This window comes from Procambarus clarkii, chromosome 58 (genome assembly GCF_040958095.1).
Source record: "Procambarus clarkii isolate CNS0578487 chromosome 58, FALCON_Pclarkii_2.0, whole genome shotgun sequence".
NCBI lineage: Eukaryota > Metazoa > Arthropoda > Malacostraca > Decapoda > Cambaridae > Procambarus > Procambarus clarkii.
This window is the reverse complement of record NC_091207.1, coordinates 11,146,937-11,171,012: the sequence shown is the minus strand read 5'-3', so window position 1 is coordinate 11,171,012 and position 24,076 is coordinate 11,146,937. Positions and strand designations below refer to the sequence as shown.

The window sequence follows — 24,076 nt, the reverse complement described above, 5'->3', positions numbered from 1 at the left end:
CTAACAAAATCGGGCTAATAAATTTTTTGGCTTCTAGAATCTTTGGGCCAGTTGGGAAGTCGCAGCCATCATGGTAACAACGACAATATTATTGTTGAGAAAAGGTCCAAGGAACAATTAAAAATCATTTGGAAGAAGGCTGTGTTCCAGCAAATTCTTCTCCTTCGATTTGAAAGAGAAAATCAACGTCTAAGAGGTAAGCAATTAATTTTATGTATTAATGCATAATGGTCAACCATCCAAAATCTGAAAGAGTTTGTTCTCTGCCCCATGTTAATAAAATATATTTTTAGATGCTAGGTAATGGTACCTGATTCCTTCCTCTGCTAATCTAGCACGATGAGGGTTTGATATGAACATGAAAATATTAAGAATTATAATGGAAGAAATGAACACTGAGAATCTTGTGGGTGTGTTAGGAAAACAAACAAACTAGGAATGAAAATGTTATAATTATGGAGAGATATAGAGTGCATGAGTCAATAAACGCTAAGATTAAAGGCACTGAATGTGAAAAAACCTATATATGACCAAACAAAATATCACATTTGATGCTAAAGGAGGCAATTAAAGTGTTGTGCTGTAATATTAAATTCCTCGGAGTATGGTTTAGGCATGTTGAACGAGTGAATACGTGCGGACTGGCAAAGAGAGTGTATGCAAGTGAATTTTAGTAGTAGAGGAAGGATAAAAGGTTATTGGACACGATGAGTGTGTGAGAGAACAGTGCACGAGAGTGAAAAGTGCACGAGTTATGGCAAGAATCAAGATTAGGAAGAAACAGTTTATAAGGAGGGAGTGCAAATATATTTGTGTTGTAAATGACAAATTATGAGGGGCAATGTATACCTGGTCTCCTGAAGATGTATTGGGTAATTTCTGGAGTGTGTTGATGCATTTATTCAGTGATGCTGCATACAGCAGTGGATATACAGTAATCAATTAGACACCCAACCCACAAATCTGAAAATATAGGTGTCGACGATGTTTTGGTCCATCCTGGACCACTGTCAGGATTTATGCCCATCGTGGATCTTAGTCTGGCTTTGTTGCTCTTGACTTTTGCCTTTCTCAGTACATATTTAAATGCTCTAACCTTCTTAAACATGATCTGACTTAGCTTTAGCCCCTCTTGACTCTCCTTCATTTCTCTTATGTTGCTATCTCTCTCTTTGCCGCTATTTCGCATCATTCTCTTTGCCACTTGGCTTTCTGCACTTTTCTTTGATATTATGCTTCAACAATAATCCTTTACTTCTACCTTGTTATTATATTTTACCTTATTCTTGTATGTCTATCTTGTTCCCATCCTTATTCCTATACATTCCTATACAGTACTTCTTCCTTATTCCTATACCTTAACCTTATTCCCATACTTCCAATATTTCAACTCTTTCCTATACTTCAACCCTATTCCTATACTTCTTACTTTACTTATATTCATTAACCTTCTTGCCTATCATCTCACGCTCTTACCTTATAAATTGACTCTCTATCACCCTTTCTGGCACTTACGGGGCTACTCATGCCCTTGCCGCCTCTTGGGTTGCTTAATCTTTATCAATCAATCAATCCCTTTCTTGGGGAGCCCCATGGTGGCTGCCTGTAACTATCTCGCTGAGATTGCTCTTTTCTACACGTCACATCAATTGCACAAGTTCTGTTTGGTCTACTGGGGACCAGAGCCAGAACCTGAGCCCCTCGCATGAGGTGCAGGGAGCAAATGACATTCCGCCATTTCACCGGGAAAGCCTCCAAAAAGTTAGTGAAGTTTTACAGACAACTGCTGGGTTCATGAGACTCAAAACATTGTCAATTTCTTTATTTTCAGATTTGTGGGTTAGGTGTGTAATTTTCAGCCCACATCATTCTGACTTATTTTCTACACGGTAATGAAATAAAGAAACATGCTGCTTGTTTTCGTGAACATAAAATGAATGAATTATTGTCATTTGATTTGTTGTATATAAGGAATTTGGTGTATATAATGGAATTTGTTGTATATAAGGAATTTGTTGTATATAAAGAACTAAGGAATTTTGTTTTAATGCATTTGTTTGTAGCGAACTTTTGTCACTAAGATATATATGATGTATCATCACTATAAACTCTGTGGACCCCCGAGGATTCGAACCTGGATAGCCAGGGGGGTCACCCCACTGACTACCCAGTACTAATACCACTCCAACTTAGGCAGTATATAGTGGACTGGTATTAGTACTGGCTGGCAGTCAGTTGACCCCAGGCTGTCTAGGTTAAAATCCTCTAGGGGTCATAGTTTATAGTGATTTACAACTTGGGGACCATTCAAGCATTGTCTCGTACTATGTGTCATACAACAGCTTAGCAACACATAACCACGTTTGCATTATTTGAGAAGTTAATGTGTTTTAGAAAATAATGTTTCCCCTAATTTATAGGTATTTTTTATTGGCATTATAATTGTCCATAATGAATTAGTAAGGCATTTCACATATACATTATAATTTGCAATTTACCCTAAGTACCTTTACAGCTCTGCAGCAAGAAGTGGCTCTCCAGCGAGTGCGTCTAAATTATGAAGAGGAAGAAATACCTGAAGAAGCTACACAAGCATGGCAAATGCTTGTCTCCAGGCCAATGGCCAGAATAGACTCAAGTATCCTTCACAGTGGCATTAAACAAGGTAAAGAGTGTATTAGCTAACCTATGAAAAATCCTCCCAAGTGCCTAAACCATTATACTTCACAGTATTTCTCATGAACCACTTTGCTAATTGCAAGCATCATTCATCTAACCTCAATAAATTTTTCTCCTCACCATTGTAGCCCACATCTGAATGCTCTTGGGTTTGATTCTCATACAGGGCCAGACATTTCGGCATGTTACCTTACAAGCGATGCCTCCATTTTCATTGCAGTAAATACGGTAGGTACCTGGAAGTTGAACAGCCTATGTGGGTTGCATCCTGGGAAAGTTCTGTTGTTATCCTAGTGGGCCATTGACAAGCTTAACCGTCATTTCTAAAGCCTGTATGTTCCTTATATTTCCATTTAATATTGAAGTACTTTTTCACTCAACTAGGTCAGAGTTAATAGGAGTACACCTCCATACAACTCTTTCTAAATAATAATGTCAATAGATTCTATCATTGTTCTCCTTTGGACTGTACTTCCACCTGTTTTATGTGTGTGTGTGTGTGCGCAATACTCCTCCCCAATATTTAAATTTGTTGACTTGTTTTCAATGCTACATTTCATTACATGCCTTTTGTGTGTTACAGTAACTACCTAAGCAGTAACACCCTGGCTGCCAAGCCTTATAGAATTGCACTAGGCCTTTAATACCCGCTTGAGCCTACTGGGAGACAGCAGCAGACTCTGGCTCTCTGTGTAAGACAAGGGAAGCTTGGTGATGAGAGAGAACCCAAAACTGAGAAAAAACACATCAAAACAAGCAACTGCTTGAAGAAAATTAAGCACTGTGGGTTGGTTGGTGTTGTCGTCGTTGATCCTTCTCTATGGACAACCCAACCCACAACTCGGCAGAGTGCTTATACTAGGAGATCACCCTTGGCGCTTCTGGCTCTTGGAGAGGGGCTCAACGTCACACGTTCAGGGGATGCGGCTCCAACACTTAACCTCGTTGTCACGTGCACACACCCACTCGAGCCGCAGTGACTCCCCACTCTCTCCTTATGAGATATGATCTCCTCAATCCCCCTATGACTTACTAGTATTACCTCCTACCCTGTCCACAGCAGTGGTTCATGGTTCTTTCTCTCTCTCTCTCCTTCTTTACTACCTCCTGGGAAGCCTCACTAGGACAAGGGCAAACACCAGCAAATTGTGACACATTTACTGAACAAAGCACATACACGATACATACACACATATAATAATAATGAATCCTATACTCTATAATATCACAATCAGGTTGCACTCCAATACCATCAGAACTCTATTATCAGCTTATCAAGTGGTATCCTATCTCCTGGTTCACCACCTGATACTATTAACCTCCTCAAGTTGGTCAAGCCTACACACTGTTGCACTATCAGCAAGATAATGTATATATAGAAAATCAGCATTTGGATGCAATAACATATATCAGTATAAATGTTCACTGATACACAACAATGATTAATCGATCACTGTCAGTCCCCGAGCACATACATCTGTAGGTAATCAAGCCTACGACTGCAACTCTAAGCTTCAGAATAAATCACTCCTTGACATAAGAATGCAAACAGTCACTCACCTCTCACTGCGTCTTGCACGCTACTGACAACCAAACACTATCAACTCCCTGTAAGTAATCCACCAGAACTTCCCCTTCCACCTCTGGAAGTTCACAACCCTAATATCCTTAGGTTCTTCCGGGCTTTACTACCAGGATCCTCTGCAGCTCCTCCAGGCTGCTATCATGAAGTTTCCTTGAGTAACTACGGTGCTTCACCCTTCTGCTAGGTTCCTCCACAGCTCTCTTGGCTGCTACACCACCTCTACAGAAGCACGTGACACTCCTCTTCACTGCTGCTTCTCCTCACAGCTCGAGGTCCTCTGCTCCACTACCTTGGAGTCTCATCAGCTACATCATCTGCTGGCTTCGAAGTTCTCAGCAACTTCTTCCCCAAAGGCAAACCTGCAACCCATCGACACTCCAATAAAATGTTCCCCTTTAACACATAAACAAAAATAACCACACAATATGCTTGCCTCAAACCTCTATCTGTCCTCTACATACAGTGAGAGTGGACTCCCCCGTTTTGGGCGGGTCCATACTCCACCTCGCCTGGCGGCGGTCCTCACTCGCTGGGAGGGTCTTCCTACATCCGGAGCCAGGCTCCCTCAGTCGTCCGCCAGCGCTCAGAGGGGACGGACGTCGCTCCGTGTTCCTCCCTCTTCACTCTCTTATTTCAGGCCTTCTGCCTTATTAAAACATGTCTAACTTATAAATAAACATTGCTACTGTCGCTGGGCACACGACCAACTACAAGTGATCACTATGAACTGGCGTATATCGTGCTTACCACAGATCGGCTGGTCGAGGGCGCTTTCCCTCTGACGGCGTCTGGTCAGGGCGCTCCCACGGCCCACAATAATGTCTCTGGCCGGCTTGATACTCTCTTCTTCGACCAGGACTTGAGACCACAACGTTCCCAGCTCGGTTCCACAGCTGGCACGTCTACACACTTCTCTTCTCTTCGAGATATATCACTAGGGGTTCCCTTCTGATGGGAGCTCAACGGAGCGCGGCTACCCCCTGCGATGTCTGGCACTCAAGTGAGGTCAAGGTCCTCCGGAAGCGAGCCTCACGCCTCCAGCAAAATGTCCACATCTCCTAGCCAGTCATTTATCTGTTTTCTTCTTCATTGCCCATAATCTTAAATTGTTCATTGAATCCACCATACCATTTTTCATATGGGTTATCACCTCAATATTTGCTAGACCTTCTAGTTAGGTCAGGCTTGCTGAATAACTCTCAAGGAGGGAGACTCGTTTCTCCTGCAGGCTGAGATCATAACACTCCCCTCCCCTTATTTTTGAGAGTTATTCCAGTGGCAAAGCTCGGGATAATACATCCGCCACCACACTGTCTCGTTCTTCACCCCATATACTCTCTTAGGAGTCTACAATTAGTTCGTTGCACCTTGCAACATCCGGCTCACAACTCTCCAGGAACATGTTCTTCTCACAAATAATCTGACCTCTCTGGCACCTCTTGGCTAGGCTGTCCTCCTTGGACGCCTGCACTCTATCGGTCCACTCTACTTATTGTCTCCACCCTCCGTTTCCTCGTCTTCTTCTCTTCACGTCCAGAGTCAGACATCTACTGTCTGTACCTCCTCTGTCGTCTTCACACTTCCATCTACTGCCGTTATACTTCCGCCTCCTGTCATCATACTTCACTTCCTCGTCTTCACCGACGATCCTCCCTTGCATCTCCGCATTTATCCAAGATCTCATCCTGTCTGACTTCCATCGAGTCCTCGGCTTTCTTCTATCCCTCCATGCTTGCATCATCATCCTCTTCCTACACTTTTCACTTCTATACCACTCCATTTCTTCTCCTTCGACTCTTCTTCGTTCCCTAAAAGTTTCTTCGGGCACTATACTACATCCAACAGCACTCGACCATACATGTCGCTTTGCCTCTCCCAAAGTGCTCGTAAGCATCTCTCCACACATACTGTCTCTTCTCCTTTCATTTTCTCGGCTATTACTCTTCTTCATTATCTCTACTCTACGTTTTCTGTGAAACATGTCAACTCCTGACATCTCAAACAACTTAACTCCACTATCCTTATGCCTCTGTGCTCGTGGACAACGTGACGCTCTACTCCCGTCCTCAGTATGTCCACATCTTCCCTCATTCCTACTCAGCACAGTTGCATTCACCTTCCGACTCTTAATTTCAGCAGTCTGGGCTCTACTCAGGTCCGCTCTCTTCACATGATTCTTCTTCGGCTGGGTCATCCTCACTTTTGACCTCACCAAGACTTCATTTTCCTGGGCTGGACCTTCATCAAATAGCCGTGCTATATCTACATCGATCTCTTCCACCGGCTGAATCGACACTGTCTCACCTTCTCCAGTGTCTTCCTCGTCGGCCACTTCTGCCTTCGTCACTACCGAGACAGGGTACTCAATGGCTTGGCGGTCTCCTGACGCATCTCCTCGGATGTCAGTCAGGTTCACACTCTCAGGTGTCCCACCCGTGCCGTGGCCTTCTGGGCACTCCTCTGGCACAGTCTCCGCCATGACTCTTGTCAACACCTTTGTCCCACACAAGTCATTTCCCAGGATCACTTGGACTCCTGGAATAGGTATGTCGGGGCATACTCCCAACATCACCTCCGCCGACACATATTCCGACCTTAGCTGGACAGTACAAACGGGCATGTCACTCTCAGACAATAACCCATATACTTTCATCTTACTCCTGCCAGCTAACCGTCGATCATTCCCAATCAGGCTTCTCGTAATCAAGCTCTGATTAGCTCCGGTATCTCTTAAGATACCAACTTCTACTTCAGGTTGGCTTCCTATCCTGATCCAACCTTTGCTCATGAACGGCCTATACCTCTCGTTCACTAAGTTCATCTTCTGTGGTTTGTCTCGGAACACATTAGTATATTTACTTCCGGGGTCACACATGGCCAGGGTCACAACTCTCTTGCCCTGCCTACAATCTCGCATCACGTGACCCAATCCGTTACAATTGTAACATCTCATCTGGGAAAAATCTCTCCTATAAGAACCAGAGTGGCTCTGACTTTGTCCACTCGCATGAGAGTTCCTAGGGCCAGGCACACTACCTGCACTCTGTGGGGCTTTACTGGACTCTTGATTCCCTGGATCACGATTAGTTTCTCGTTTGGCTCCTCCATCCTCACTTTCAGATGAAGTGCGCGACCTACTCTTCTGAGTTTTAGGGTACTTACTTTTATCTGCCCATTTATCAAAATTTTTCTCACCCCAGACTCTTCTGGGTCTTTCATAATTTCTTCCTCCCCAGACTCCATTGGGACTGCCATTGCCGCGTCTCGCCTCGCTTCTCACTCTGCTCTCCCTTAAGCTCTTGTACGCTTCAGTAATCATATCCGCCCTATCTGCGGCATCTTTCACCTCCATTATCCCTGCTTCTTGGATCTTGAACTTTGTTTCGGGATGCATCATCTCCAAGAACTTCTCCATGACCATCAGTTGCTTCAGGTCAGCGTAAGATCCAACTCCAGCAGCCTCAATCCACTTCTGGAATCGTCTTTCCAGATCCCTTGCTGTCTCAGCAAACGTACACGCTCCAACTTTGATCATCTCTCTGAAGCGCTTTCTATAAGCTTCTGGGGTTAACTGAAACGAGCGCAATATGCTGCTCTTTACTGTGGCGTAATCCTGGCACTCTTCCAGTGACAATTGGGTGTATGCCTCCCTGGCTGCACCGGTCAATCTTAACTGGACCAGCTGGGCCCATTCCTCCTGTGGCCACTCCTTGATACTGGCTACTTTCTCAAAATGCTCGAAGAAGCTCTCTGCCTCTTCGGGCACAAACAAGGGAATGTCCTTCTCCCTAACCCTAACCTCTGGTGGGTGTGATACCTGGGTGGTGCTCTCTGGCAACCCATGTTCAATCCTCTGCTCAGCCAAGGTTCTATTCGCTTCTATCTGCATTTGTTTTGTTCTCTCTTTTTCTTTTTCGACCTGGGCTTTTTCTTTTTCGACCTGGGCTTTTTCTTTTTCGACCTCTAGTCTTGCTTTCTCTTTTTCTTTCTCCTGTTCCAACTCCAGTTCTCTTACTCTGGTTTTCTCTTTTTCTACTTCCAGTCTGGTTTTCTCTTTTTCTACTTCCAGCCTGGTTTTCTCTTTTTCCTTCTCGGCTTCATTTTTCATCTGGAGTTCTAATTTCATCTTTTCCAGCTGGAACTGTCTCTCCTCACGCTGTTGTTGGATCTGGAGCTCTAACTGGAATCTCTCCAAGCTCCTATTTCGGCTACTCCTACTACTGCGGCTACTCTTGCTGCTCCTACTCGATCCCTGGGATCTCACTTCATCCTGCCCATCATCCTCCTTTCCACTTTCAGCTCCTTTTTGGGCTCCTTGCTCTGCCGCTTCACTTCTGGCTCTCAACTGTCTAAGGATCTCATCCTTCATCCCAGCTACTTTAGATGCTTTCAACCTGATGCCACATTTTTCTGCTATCTGTTTCAATTGATCCCTCGTGCAACCTTCCAAGTCCTCAGGCTTGCCTGACTCCACAAATGCTTGCACCTTATCCATCTTTGTCCTGTGAGTCTTCCCAAGAGAGAGAGTATACACCTGCGGTCACACAGTTTATCTCAGCAGGGGTGTACAAATCCACTCTTGGACAGGGTGTGGGTGTGTCAGTTCACTCTCCCGGACACAGGCCCCCAATTTATTATAGACTGTGGGTTGGTTGGTGTTGTCGTCGTTGATCCTTCTCTATGGACAACCCAACCCACAACTCGGCAGAGTGCTTATACTAGGAGATCACCCTTGGCGCTTCTGGCTCTTGGAGAGGGGCTCAACGTCACACGTTCAGGGGATGCGGCTCCAACACTTAACCTCGTTGTCACGTGCACACACCCACTCGAGCCGCAGTGACTCCCCACTCTCTCCTTATGAGATATGATCTCCTCAATCCCCCTATGACTTACTAGTATTACCTCCTACCCTGTCCACAGCAGTGGTTCATGGTTCTTTCTCTCTCTCTCTCCTTCTTTACTACCTCCTGGGAAGCCTCACTAGGACAAGGGCAAACACCAGCAAATTGTGACACATTTACTGAACAAAGCACATACACGATACATACACACATATAATAATAATGAATCCTATACTCTATAATATCACAATCAGGTTGCACTCCAATACCATCAGAACTCTATTATCAGCTTATCAAGTGGTATCCTATCTCCTGGTTCACCACCTGATACTATTAACCTCCTCAAGTTGGTCAAGCCTACACACTGTTGCACTATCAGCAAGATAATGTATATATAGAAAATCAGCATTTGGATGCAATAACATATATCAGTATAAATGTTCACTGATACACAACAATGATTAATCGATCACTGTCAGTCCCCGAGCACATACATCTGTAGGTAATCAAGCCTACGACTGCAACTCTAAGCTTCAGAATAAATCACTCCTTGACATAAGAATGCAAACAGTCACTCACCTCTCACTGCGTCTTGCACGCTACTGACAACCAAACACTATCAACTCCCTGTAAGTAATCCACCAGAACTTCCCCTTCCACCTCTGGAAGTTCACAACCCTAATATCCTTAGGTTCTTCCGGGCTTTACTACCAGGATCCTCTGCAGCTCCTCCAGGCTGCTATCATGAAGTTTCCTTGAGTAACTACGGTGCTTCACCCTTCTGCTAGGTTCCTCCACAGCTCTCTTGGCTGCTACACCACCTCTACAGAAGCACGTGACACTCCTCTTCACTGCTGCTTCTCCTCACAGCTCGAGGTCCTCTGCTCCACTACCTTGGAGTCTCATCAGCTACATCATCTGCTGGCTTCGAAGTTCTCAGCAACTTCTTCCCCAAAGGCAAACCTGCAACCCATCGACACTCCAATAAAATGTTCCCCTTTAACACATAAACAAAAATAACCACACAATATGCTTGCCTCAAACCTCTATCTGTCCTCTACATACAGTGAGAGTGGACTCCCCCGTTTTGGGCGGGTCCATACTCCACCTCGCCTGGCGGCGGTCCTCACTCGCTGGGAGGGTCTTCCTACATCCGGAGTCAGGCTCCCTCAGTCGTCCGCCAGCGCTCAGAGGGGACGGACGTCGCTCCGTGTTCCTCCCTCTTCACTCTCTTATTTCAGGCCTTCTGCCTTATTAAAACATGTCTAACTTATAAATAAACATTGCTACTGTCGCTGGGCACACGACCAACTACAAGTGATCACTATGAACTGGCGTATATCGTGCTTACCACAGATCGGCTGGTCGAGGGCGCTTTCCCTCTGACGGCGTCTGGTCAGGGCGCTCCCACGGCCCACAATAATGTCTCTGGCCGGCTTGATACTCTCTTCTTCGACCAGGACTTGAGACCACAACGTTCCCAGCTCGGTTCCACAGCTGGCACGTCTACACACTTCTCTTCTCTTCGAGATATATCACTAGGGGTTCCCTTCTGATGGGAGCTCAACGGAGCGCGGCTACCCCCTGCGATGTCTGGCACTCAAGTGAGGTCAAGGTCCTCCGGAAGCGAGCCTCACGCCTCCAGCAAAATGTCCACATCTCCTAGCCAGTCATTTATCTGTTTTCTTCTTCATTGCCCATAATCTTAAATTGTTCATTGAATCCACCATACCATTTTTCATATGGGTTATCACCTCAATATTTGCTAGACCTTCTAGTTAGGTCAGGCTTGCTGAATAACTCTCAAGGAGGGAGACTCGTTTCTCCTGCAGGCTGAGATCATAACATAACCCTGCCTAAAACAAGGCAAACAATCGTTGTCCCAGGAGTAATCCGAGTCGTCTGGGGTCCTTGCCAGTCAACTATAATGTCAGATTAGTATTGTTAGCAATTCATATAGGACATTCAGTACTACTTGCCTGTCCTCCAAACATTATATTGCCTATAGCTTATTTGAATGTACTGTACAGTAATGTACAAAATTTGAGTTGCTGCATCCAAATACGTTCCACATTACATACTATTAATTCCATAGAGGTTCCAAAAAAGATGGCAACAACCATATCTAACACTTCCTAGGTCTAATATAGTTCATATATGTATTAAAACATGCCTTAGATTGTGTATGTTAATCCTAGGATTGTTTCTTAGGCCTAGGATAGATTAGGCTATTTTTTATGCTCTTCAGAATTCTAGTAGTACAAAACATGGAATATTTTTGGATGTAACAATCCATATTTTGTTGGTTCCATCCATAGTGGCTGTGAGAACCATAGTTTTGGCAAGATTGGTTGAGTTCTGCACATGGTCATTGCTTTGTTTCTGTTTAATTTCCTGCTTCACGTTTGTTTTATGACATCCCTTTGTATATGCTCTATCCTTGTTTTCTTCTCTGATAACTGGCCAGCATCTTCCTTGTTCATCAGAATTGTCATTTTATGAGGGAATAGGATTTCCTTCTCTTCAAGGCGACTTCCTTGAGTCAACCTCCTCCTGGTCAGTGCTTGGGTTTGCTTCCCACTGTGAGGCCTATTAATGGAGAATGATACTGTAGTAGTTAGCTGTATGCTTGTGTTGCCACACAATATTAATGTTTTCTGTGGAGAGCCCCTCCGGCTCCTCGGTGCTTACCGGGCTGATATGTACAGTATGTATTAGACCGTGGCATCAGTCAATTCGATTGCAGTTCTTGCCTACCAGGGACCATGAGCCAGAATCTGGCCCCCTCAGAGAGGCATGAGGAGCAATGGCCTATATAAACCTCCATGTGGTTGGAAGCATTCCATGTCTGCCATCGACCGGGTTAGGCACCCAGAAAGGTAGGTGTCCCAAAACAAACTCCACCTGGTTCAAAATTGCTACAGAAAGTCGAACTATCAAGCAGAACTCTCGAATCCGAAAACAAGCAAACAAGCATTATGTCACATCCGCCGCCATGCTGCTGTCTGTGCAGCTTGACCCCCCCCCCCCCACGGGAGGGAAAATGGGAAGCCCCGACCCCCGCACTGGCCTTCCAACCCCAGTTCTGAGGCTGATGTGTTGAGTGGCGGTCGTTTGACTTTAGCTTTTGTCTCTGTGCAGTGCTGTGCCTTTGCAGTGTTGTTCTGCTGTGTGGTGGTGTGCGAGCCAAGAGTAATTCACAGAGTACTGGGGCTGCATGCACCTGGGGCCATCTTTCCTAGGTGCCCCTGTAAGTACTGCCCTTGCGGCTTGGGGTTATCTTCCACAAGTCGTTCAGGAATTACCTCCGTAGGGATCTTTTGCTGCTCAGTGATTGCCTGCCATTGGGGTCAGCTGGGGTTTCCATAGTTGCTGTTTGACCTTGGGTAGGAGGTAGTATCATCGTTGGTAGGGGCACAAGGTACTGTGCAGCTTATAACTTATTATCACAGCGGCCGGTTCTGTTCCTCGTGCAGATGCTGTACTTTCGCTGGATTTTTCTTTTCTTTTTGTTTGTTGCCTGGTGGGGGGGGGGGGGGGGCATCTACCACTTGGGTATTATTCACCCCTCTGTTATTCTGGTGGTCCCCATTATTGTTCACATTGCATGGGGTTCAGCTTTATTTGTTCTCTCGGTAGTTTGGGCCAACCAGTTAGCAGTACCTTGCCTGGGCTTCCTTAAGCATGCAGCCTAAGGACCCTAGAAAATTCCACTGGGGCTCATTGGTCTGATGGATGCATCCTCTGGATCCCATCTTGCCTTGTGCGAGTTCGAAGGTTGCTCTGTCCCCTTGTCTCAGGGTGGCATTTACCGGTTTTGCCTCTGTCATGCTGCCTGTTGGGTCGATGACACCTTTGACCCAGAATCCTGAGAGTGGTGTTCCTTGCTAGTTCTCCAATTCACTGAGTCCACTAATAATGATAATCGGGTGCAGGCAGCTTCGGCGTTGCATGCAAGGTTTCAGTTGCTGCAACGCGCTAGGTTGGTTGTCTTACTGGATGCCCCGCGGCTGTCCCACTTTGGTTGTAGGGACCCAGAGTTGGTGGCGTTAGTTGCTTCGACTTTGGTTTCCTCCACGCTCCCTCGTCCTTCCCCTGCTGTTGTTTGTCCTGCTCCATTCCCCCACCCCTGCTGCCGGCTCCCAAACGTCTGAGGGTTTCAGAGTCGGGGCAGGGTTTAGATATTGGTGAGACTCGGGCAGTCTCAGGGGCTGCCTCATCTGGTTCGGCGATGGAGGCACTTGAGCCTGCTCCTCCAGCTGGGGTGTCAGGGTCTGACGAGCGGGTCCCCCTTTTCCCAGTTTTTCTGGTGGACTCCCAGCTTGGGTATTGGTACTCTCGGCACTGGGCTTGTTGTTGCAGGAAGAAGGGTTTTCTTACCCCCCTATCCCTGTTCCATTTTGATATGAGTTCTGCTCATCCCCGGGTTCAGTTCTGGGTTTCCATGGGTTCTTCAGTCCCTTCCTTCAGGAGGTTTTGGATTTCCCGCATCCCGCCTAAGGAGGTTCAGGAGGCCATTGCTGCGTACCTCCTGCGTGACCCGGATTTGTTACTTGATAATAGACCCTTCCTCATTTGAGTTCGGTTCTGCTTTTCCTTATTGGGTGCGTTACGAGGTGCCGTAGTCATCCTGGTTGGCAGATTGCCCTTTCTTTTCTTTGAGGGCGTGACATTCATTCTGTCGGACCCGCACGCTTGAATGGCGGGAAACTTCTACGGTTCTTCAGATTTACCTGGGGGATGAGTTGGAGCACCTCAATTCTGCTTATTCACCCCTCGTTGTTCCTAAGGATATTGGCCAGATGCAGCTTCACGTGCAGGTTCCTGTCCTTTCAGCGTCCCTGGTAGCTGAATATTTGCGCGCCCAATGGCACTTGGCTTCGATTTTGTGTTTTTCCTGCTCGAGCTGTTTTCGGACTGGCTTGAGGAGGATATGGAGGTACTGGGCCAGTGTCAGGTGCGCTTGCCTCGACGGCTCGGACATAGGCTGCCTTATTGAAGTTGTTTGCGCCGATTCTGAAGGAGGCGGTGTCTCTGATCTTTGCTTCTCGCCTCGCGTGTAAGCAGGCTGAGCTTGCTCGCTCCATGGAATCTGCGTTGAGCCTGGTTCTTAGGTTTTCATCATCCTTTTGTCCATCACTGTTTGCACTTTCTGCGGTTGTGCAGTATTTGCAGATGGCTTCGTCTAGCTGTTGCCCTATGTCTGACTTGTTGGTTCTCTGAGGTGGCAGTAGGGGGTCTTTCCCGTAGGGGTTGTGCCAGGGTTCGGTTTTCCTTCGGTTGTGGTAGGCCAGTGGTGTCAGTTTCGGAACCGACATTGCCTTTGGTGCTGGTGGCGTCTGTTCAGCACAGTGTTCGCTCTGTGTGTCAGTCAGCTTCTCGAAAGGGGTGTGTTGGCCCTTTCGGGGGCCAGTGGGGGAGAGGCTTGCGCTGTTTGCTCATGCCTGGTCCCACGATTTGTGGGCATTTCGGGTCATTTCCTTCAGCATGCGGTAGCTTTGGGTGGCTCCTCCTTCTTTGAGGGGTTTGTGGTTCGCTAGGCAGAACTCTTCTCCTGCGCTCTATCAGGTCATCTTGGAATACTCACCTAGTTGTGCTTACGGGGGTTAAGCTTTGGCTCTTTAGTTCCGCCTCTCAACCGTCAATCAACTGATGTACAGATTCCTGAGCCTACTGGGCTCTATCATATCTACACTTGAAACTGTTGTGTATGGAGTGAGCCTCCACCACATCACTTCCTAGTGCATTCCATTTACTAACTACTCTGACACTGGAAAAAGTTCTTTCTAACGTCTCTGTGGCTCATGGGTACTCTGCTTCCACCTGTGTCCCCTTGTGCATTTACCACCTGTTTTAAATAATCCATCCTTGTCTACCCTGTCAATTCCCCTGAGAATTTTGTATGTGGTGATTATGTCTTCCCTAGCTCTTCTGTCTTCTAGCGACGTGAGGTGCAGTTCATGCAGCCTGCCCTCATAACTCATGCCTCTTAGTTCTGGGACTATCCTAGTGGCATACCTCTGAACTCTTTCAGCTTTGTCTTGTGCTTGACTAGGTACGGGCTCCATGCTGGGGCTGCATACTCCAGGATTAGCCTTACATATGTGGTATACAAGGTTCTGAAGGATTCCTTACACAGGTTTCTGAAAGCAGTCATGATGTTAGCCAGCCTCGCATAGGCCGCTGATGTTATTCTTTTGATGTGGGCTTCGGGAGACAGGTTTGGCATGATATCAACTCCTAGATCTTTATCTCTCTCTCCGTTTCGTGGAGGACTTCATCTCCCATTCGGTATCCAGTGACTGGCCTCCTAGTTCCTCCTCCTAATTTCATTACCTTACATTTACTTGGGTTGAACTTTAGTAGCCATTTGTCGGACCATTCCTTCAGTTTGTCTAGGTCATCTTGTAGCCTCATACTATCTTCCTTTGTCTTGATCCTCCTCATAATTTTTGCATCATCAGCAAACATTGAGAGGAATGAGTCAATTCCTTCTGGGAGATCATTTACATAAATCAGAAACAGTATAGGTCCAAGGACTGATCCCTGTGGGACTCCATTGGTGACTCCCTGCCACTCCGAGACCTCACCTCTCACAGTGACTCACTGTGTCCTGTTGCTTAGGTACTCCCTTATCCATTGGAGTACCTTCCCTTTCACTTGTGTGAAAATGCAGAGTGGGTGCACTTGGGTGTGGTTGAAACGACCTCATCCCTCAGGTGGGTTTCCCATTTATTTCCCGCTTGTTTGTGTGGATCTGAGAGTCATTCCGGACTTGTCCCATCTGAACCCCTGGGTCTTTTTCCCCTCCTTTTGGATGACCACCCTGTCCCAGGTCTGGCTGCTTTTGGTGCCAGGTGCTTGGATGGTGTCTGTGGACCTCTGGGATGCGTATTGGCACGTCCTAATTCATCCGGGGTTCAGGGACTGGCTTGGTTTTGTCGTAGAGCGGCAAGCTTACCGCTTTCGTTGCCTTCCTTTCAGCTTGAATCAGGCACCTCGCATTTTCACACGCCTTACCCGGGTCGTGGTGACCCGCTTGCGTCTGCTAAGGGTTCTTGCCTACCTCGACGACTGGCTGGTGTGGGCTCCCAGCTGGTCCATGTGTCTGCTCTCCAGGAGTTTGGTTCTTTCCCAGCTCACCGGGTTTGGGTTTCTGGTGAACTGGAGGAAGTCCCATCTGGTTCTCTCTCAGGTTCGGACTTGGCTGGGTTTTGTATGGGATTCTCGGACCACTTCTTTGTTTCTCCCTCTGGTGTCATTGCTGTGGCTGCAGTCCCACCTTTGGCTGTTTTTGGAGGGCTCCCAGGTTACTCGTTGGTTGTTCGAGTAGCTGTGCAGGAGTCCGAACTTCACCGTGCTGGTTTACTCACTGGGTCAGGTTTGGCTTCGGCGGCTGTTCTGGTTCCTTTGGGGACGTCCTTTCCACTGCTCTCGCAATCGTTGGGTTTGGCCTCAATGGCTGCTTCGTTGCCGGCTTGCTCTTTGGGTTTTTTGGGTTCAGTGCCGTGCCGTGGCGCCTACCCGAGCCTTCGCTTGATGTGTACACGGATGCGTCATCTCTTGGCTGGGGTTTTGTGATCAGTGCTCACCATGCCGCACAGGGTTGTTGGGTTCCATCATTCCGTCAGGCTCACAGCACTGTGTGGGAGTTCACAGCAGTGTGGCTGTTGCTTCGGAGGGTTCATGTCGTTCGTGTCATTTGGGCTGACATTGGGCGCGAAAGTTTTGGAGGTCTAACAGGGTTCTGGCCACCCGTTACCTCGTTAACGTTCTTGGCCTTAGTCGGGCGTGTGTGTCGCTCGCAGGTTGCAGCCAGTTGTCTCGACTTTGAGGTGAGGTGCGAGTGGTGGCTGCCTCCCGGATAAGTCCCTCTTTTACTTTTTCTGTGGTTAGGTAGCTTTGGGAAGCTGGAGGGGCTCTCCACAGAAAACCAGGGTTGAATGTAATGTAACTCACCCATTTTTTGGTTGAGTCCCGAAGGCTCCCCAGCAACCCTCCCTCCCTCCGGGTTGGAGGTATTCACATTTTTTTATTCATCCTCTGAACTGGGGTTGGATGGCTGGCGTGGGGGTCTGGTGCAGCTTGTCTGTGCATAGTCTGTGCAGCTCCTCTTCCCCTTCCCGGGGAGGGGAAGCTACACAGACAATGTCACTGCGGCAGTTGTGACGTCATGCTGGTTTGCTTGTTTTTGAATTGGGGAAGTACTGATTGATAGCTTGGATTTCAATAGCAATCTTAAACCAGGTGGAGTTTTTTTGAGACACCTACCTTTCTGGGTGCCTAACTCAATTGATGTCAGACATGGAATGCTTCCAACCACATGGAAGTTTCTATAGGCCATTGCTCCTCGTGCCTCTCTGATGGGGCCAGGTTCTGGCTCGTGGTCCCCTGGAAGGCAAGAACTCTCATCGAATTGACTGATGCCATGGTCTAATACATACATATAAGCCCGGTAAGCTCCGGGGAACCTCCGGGACTTCCCCAGAAATTGGCGTTTCATTACATTCAACGGTAGATTTTTCCACACAATATTATCCATGTTCAGGTAATAGGCAAACTGAAAAAATTATGCTTAAACACATTTGGTGAGAAGCTTATGGCTTCTGAGATTTAACTGTATTAACTAATTGTTAGAAAAATAGGAGGAGGAATGGCAAAATGTTTGGACAAATACCACACAAAACCTTTTGAGTGTACTGTAATTAAAATATGAATATAACTGATGAATAGTTTAACACTGGAACAGGTAAATCACACGAAAGATAATCTTGCATTTATTTACTATATTATTTTGGAAACTGGGATGTTTACGTACCGTATAACATTGGACATTTTATTTTGAACCACAGGTATTCCAAAGGCAGTCCGCGGTGAGGCATGGCAGCTGTTGATGTACCAATATTTGGCACACAATCCAAAACTTGAGCCACAGTTTCCCAGTTACAACCTTCCATATGAGAGTATGATCAAGGAGCTCACTTCACAGCACCATGCCATACTCATCGACTTAGGTTGGTACTTACAACAATATTTAAGGTGTTACTATTGTCTTGGAAATTTGTATAGATGATTCATTATTGATCAGTATGTTACGTGCATGTTTAGGAATGATTAATGGTTGAAATTAGCGATGGTAGGCAAAATTTATGATGTTCAAATATATGTAACTATTCAAATGCTACATTATCCATTAGACGTCCATTGATACTTGACACTAATCATTTCTTTGGGACCGAGGCATCAAGGCTACAAGTTCTGAATGTAGTTTTCACAGAGTGGGGCTCTGCTAGCATAAACAAAAACAAAGTTAATGATGAATTATAGTGTGGATTAAAGCCGACTGTGAAAGTCAACCTTCATATTTTAGTGTGGACAAGAGGTGATCGTGGAAGTCAACTTTGGTGTTTTAGTGTGGACTAGAGATGACTGTGGAAGTCAACCTTGGTGTTTTAATGTGGACTAGAAATGACTATGGAAGTCAACCTTTATGGTTTAGTGAGGACTAGAGATGACTGTGGAAGTCAACCTTTATGGTTTAGTGAGGACTAGAGATGACTGTGGAAGTCAACCTTTATGGTTAAGTGAGGACTAGAGATGACTGTGGAAGTCAACCTTTATGGTTTAGTGAGGACTAGAGATGACTGTGGAAGTCAACCTTTATGGTTTAGTGAGGACTAGAGATGACTGTGGAAGTCAACCTTTATGGTTTAGTGAGGACTAGAGATGACTGTGGAAGTCAACCTTTATGGTTTAGTGAGGACTAGAGATGACTGTGGAAGTCAACCTTTATGGTTAAGTGAGGACTAGAGATGACTGTGGAAGTCAACCTTTATGGTTTAGTGAGGACTAGAGATGACTGTGGAAGTCAACCTTTATGGTTTAGTGAGGACTAGAGATGACTGTGGAAGTCAACCTTTATGGTTTAGTGAGGACTAGAGATGACTGTGGAAGTCAACCTTTATGGTTTAGTGAGGACTAGAGATGACTGTGGAAGTCAACCTTTATGGTTTAGTGAGGACTAGAGATGACTGTGGAAGTCAACCTTTATGGTTTAGTGAGGACTAGAGATGACTGTGGAAGTCAACCTTTATGGTTTAGTGAGGACTAGAGATGACTGTGGAAGTCAACCTTTATGGTTTAGTGAGGACTAGAGATGACTGTGGAAGTCAACCTGGGAGAGAGAGTGTGGGCACAGTCCCTTTGAATGTAGACTGCACTCTGAGTTAAACCTTAAAAGTCCAGAAGGAATGCAACCCACAGGGGTCCACCACCAAAGTTTGCACGGTGTGCTGACTGTTTTAGCTACATAATTTACCACATATTGTTTGTGAGAATATAAATAGAAAATTTGTTGCCAGTCTGCAAACCTAAGAATTTCCATCTCTTTTTATTCTTAATTTGTTTACTAACAAATATGTATCTAAGACTAAAAGCCAAATATGTAATTCTGGTCTATGGTAATAACTGTTATTCATTAGAGGTGTTTGTTCAACTTGCCGTTTACTATATTACATGGAGCATGTTGGATAGTATTGGAGAACACAAAAGGCAGTGCCAGCAGTAAATATAATAGGCTTACATAGCTGAACTATATTTGATAACTCATCGATATATAAAATGAATTTGCAGTGGCTCAAATATATTGCAGACTGTGTTCTGTAGACACGTTACTGGATAGGATGTGAACGTGTGTTCATATACACTATTGGCCTTACTGAGGAGTTAGCCTATTGTTTGCACTAAATAATGGTGCAACACTTAGGAGAGTGAAGACTATTGTACCATGTTAATTAAATTTAGATATAATATAAAAAATCATTAATTCACATTTAATTAAATTAAACGTGAATTAATTTTCAGTACTATAAGCATGAGGAGACAACATTTTCAGTAGAATATGGCTTTACACACAGAGATCACACTAACGTGATGCATCAAATGAATAAATCATTTGATGCATTCTATGATTTGTTCGTAGAATATGTCTTGTTATTGATGTAACTCTTCTTCATTGAAGGTCGTACGTTTCCAACACATCCATACTACATGCAGACACTTGGTCCTGGCCAGCTTGCCCTTTTCAATTTACTGAAAGCTTATTCATTGTTGGATAAGGATGTTGGGTACTGCCAAGGTCTCAGCTTTGTTGGAGGTATTCTCCTTCTTCATGTAAGTATTTATTATTGGAATATTTTTATCATTAGTAATCTTTAACTTTAGAGATTAGCAGCTTATATTCACTGTTAAGAGTATCCTCTCAGTAGAGACAAAACAGGAATGGTTTAAGATTGAGTGTAAGTACTGGCAAGAGGAGGACATCTAGAATTACAATCTTTGCAAAACTAAGTCCTTACAGCTGATATTCTTGAACACATTTATGTGGGGAGCCCCTACAGCTCCCTGGAGCTATTGGGCGGATGATATGTGATACATTAGACCAGGTCATTAGTCTATGGAGTTAAGCCGACTGGGGACCACGATCCAGAACCTGGCCCCCTCAGAGAGGTGCAGAGAGCAATGGCCCTGGAAACCCCCCCCCCCCCCTGTGGTTGGGGTTTTTCCTTATCTGCCATCGACTGGGGTTAGGCACCCAGAAAGGTAGGCATAACAAAATAAACCCCACATGGCAAGAAAATTACAACTAAAAGCCGAAAAGAGTGGCAGAACTACCTCCAATCCTAAGGTAACTAGCAAACAAACAAATGTCACACTCCACCGCCGCACCACTCATCCTCACAGCCCTCCACCTCCTCGAGAGGGAGGAGGTGGGAGCCCTGGACCTCCCCGTGCCGGTTACCTAGAACTCCAATTCATTCGCTAATGTGGTCTGGGGCGGACGTCTTCTCTGGCCTTGATTTCCAAGGCGGTGTTTTGCCTTCGTGGCGATCTCTGCAGTGTTGTTGTGTGCGGTGGCCAGGTGTCCTCCATAGTGCCGGGGCTGCATACACTTAGGGGCATCCTTCCCTAGATGCCCTGTGAGTACTGCCCTTGTGTGTTAGACTTCTCTTCCCTCGTGTGTTCGGGAACCAATTCCGTAGAGGTGTTTGCTGCTCAGCATTTACCCCACCCTCGGGGCCAGCTGGGGTTTCATGGCCCTTGTTTAGCCTTTGGTTGGGAGTGGTATAGTGTTGGTTACTGCATTAGGTGTTGTGCAGCTTGCCTACCTATGCGGTGACTGGTTCCTGTTTCCTCTGGGGACGTTGTACTTTTGCAGGGTTTTCTTTTGTTTTTTGTTTTTATTGCCTGGTGGGGGTCTGCCTGGTGCCACACCAGGCAGACCCCTACTTATATAGTTACACTTATAATATTTTGGTGGACCTCTGCTAGGCCCCTGTGATTGTACACCTCGCAGGGGTTTCAGTGTTTTGATCTTCCTCTTGTTAGCTTTGGGTCTTAACCGGTTAGCAACACCTTGCCCAGGCTTTCCGTAGTAGTCAGCCTATGGGCCCTGGAAAACTCTGACGGGGCATGGTGGACCTATGGATGCATCTTCCGAGTTCAAGCCCGCCTCATGCGGGGTCGAAGGTTGCTGTGTGTGTTCTTGTCTCAGGGTGAATGTCACCTCTTTTGCCTCCATCATGCTGCTTGTTAGGTCAATGACACCTTTGTCCTGGTGTCTTGCGAGTCATGTTCTCTGCTTGTTCTCCAGTACTAGTCTGATGACATTACTGTTAGGGTACAGGCAGCATCTGCATTGCATGCTAGGTTCAGGTTGCTGCAATGCGCTAGGTTGGTTTCCCACCAGGATGCCCCACTGCTGCCCTGCTTTGGTTATAGGGACTCAGACCTGGGGGCGTTAGTCAGTTCGACTTTGGTTCAGTCCGTGCTCCCTGGTCCTTTTCCTGTTGTTCACCCTGTTTCCCTCCCCCCCCCCTCATCCCCCTGTTTCTGGTTCCCAAGCCAGTTGGTAATGAGACTCGGGCTGCCCCATTCAGGCTGGGGAGGGAGGCATTCGAGCCAGTTCCTCCTACCGAGGCTTCTGGGTCCCACCAGCAGCCCCCCCTTCTTTTCAGCCTTTCCCCTGGACTCTGACTTTTCTTCAGGGATAGAGGGTATGGAGGACTGCTCTTCCCCAGGGTCCTGTCTTGGGGGATCCCGGGGCTGGGGAGGGGTTGACATGTGCCTCTTCGTGGGGCTTGTTGTTGCAGGGAGAGAAGTCTTCTTACTTCCCTTCCCTGTATGAGTATGATTTGGGGTTGGCTCCTCTCCGGGTTTGGTTCCAGGCTCCCTTGGGTTCCTTGGCCCCGTTCTTCCACAGGGTTTCTGCTTCTCATGTCTTCCCTAGGTAGGTTTGGGAGGCTCTTGCTGCATACCTCATGCAAGACCCAGATTCTGCCTTGGTGATGGATCCGTCCTTATTTAAATTTGGTTCTTCTTCCCCATATTGGGTGCATTTAGAGGTTTCAGAGTCTTCCTGGCTGCAGACTACCCATTCTTTTCGTTGGAGGCGTGGCATGGGTTCTGTCGGACCAGCACGCTTGAGTGGCGAGAAACTTCTACCGTTCCTCTTCTTAACGATACATGCAGTTTGCATGAAGGTTTGCAATTGTGCAGCGAACAAGGTTCGCTTGTGCAGTCTCCCGATGACTGCACAAGCGGCGATGTTGAAAAATGTGGCACTCAAAGTGCCACATTATGAACATCATTGTTCATAATTTGGTAGAGATTGGAAGTTATCAATGTCTTCTATTTGTGAGAGGATAATGAGAAAATAAACATTTGAGTGGAAATGGACTCAGGATGGCAAAGATGAGGAGTTGTGTTAATGGTGGTATCAAAGTTTTGTGGTTTTATAAAAAGGTGTATGGTTTAGTTAAGAGACTGAGATTGTGAGTCGAAGTATGTTTGGGAGTTAGTCGCAATTTAGATAGGTTAGGGTAGATTATGGTAGGGTAAGTTAGAGTACATTAAGTAACATGTGGTTAATGTGTATAAGGTTAGGTTAGATTGGGGTAGGTTGGTTGAAGATGGGTTGTTATGTTGTTGTATTTCGGATATTTACGTCTGGGATGTGATTACATCGGTCTTCTTTCATGTGCCAGTAGTATACTGTGTTGAAGATCTGGGCGTGGTTGGAGGATGTGTCATGGGAGTGTGTGCTTTATGTGGTTTTCAGCCAAAGCGGCAGGTCATTGGGAGGTTTGTACAGCTGGGGGCTTCTTATTCTTGGTGCCAGTGGTCGTACTGTATTTCGATGAAAACCTAAGAGTGAGGGCCCAAGCGGATTCCAAAGAGAGAGCGAGCACAGCCTGACAGGTGAGAAGCAAAGAACAGAGATATGGCCTCCTTCAGGATAGGTGCAAACAGCTTCAACAGCACGGCCAACACCCGAATCGCTGAGGGCAGCACCCCTGGCGTTCTTTCCTGGATTCCATGCCCTTCCTTTCGGATGACCACTCCTGGCGAGGTCTGGCTTCTTTTGGAGCCGGGTGCCTGGATGGTGTCTCTGGACCTCAAGGACGCGTACTGGCATGTTCCTATTCATCCAGGGTTCAGGGACTGGTTAGGTTTCGTGGTGGGGTGTCACGCTTATTGCTTTCGCTTCCTTCCTTTTTTGCTTGTATCTGGCACCTTGCGTATTCACGCATCTTACCCGGGTCGTGGTGACCCGTCTGCATCTGCCAGGAGTTCGGGTTCTGGCCTACTTCAACAACTAGCTGGTGTGGTGCTCCCAGCTGGTCTGCTTGTCTGCTCGCCAGGGGTGTGGTTCTTTCCCAGCTTGCCGGGTTCGGGTTCCTGGTGAACTGGAAGAAGTCCCATCTGGTTCTGTCTCAGGTTCGGACCTGGCTGGGTCTTGTTTGGGACTCTTGGACCGCTTCCATGTCTCTCCCTCAGGAGGCATTGCTGAGGCTGCCATCCCACCTTCGGCTGTTTCTGGGGGGTTCCTGTATCACTCGGTGATTGCTCGAGTGGTTGTGCGGGAGTGTGAACTTCACTGTGCTGGTCTACCCACTGGGTAGGGTTTGGC

General features: G+C 46.5%; 1 protein-coding gene across 1 annotated transcript in view; it reads left to right on the top strand.

The window, feature by feature from the left end:
* plx (PTB_TBC1D1_like and TBC domain-containing protein plx) overlaps window positions 1-24,076 on the top strand; it is a 172,384-nt gene that overhangs the window by 100,974 nt on the left and 47,334 nt on the right. Inside the window, exons 17-20 of the mRNA XM_069306560.1 lie at window positions 38-196; window positions 2,516-2,665; window positions 17,958-18,119; window positions 20,126-20,277. Coding sequence (XP_069162661.1) covers window positions 38-196; window positions 2,516-2,665; window positions 17,958-18,119; window positions 20,126-20,277 — 623 coding nt within the window. The remainder of the gene's footprint in view (window positions 1-37; window positions 197-2,515; window positions 2,666-17,957; window positions 18,120-20,125; window positions 20,278-24,076) is intronic.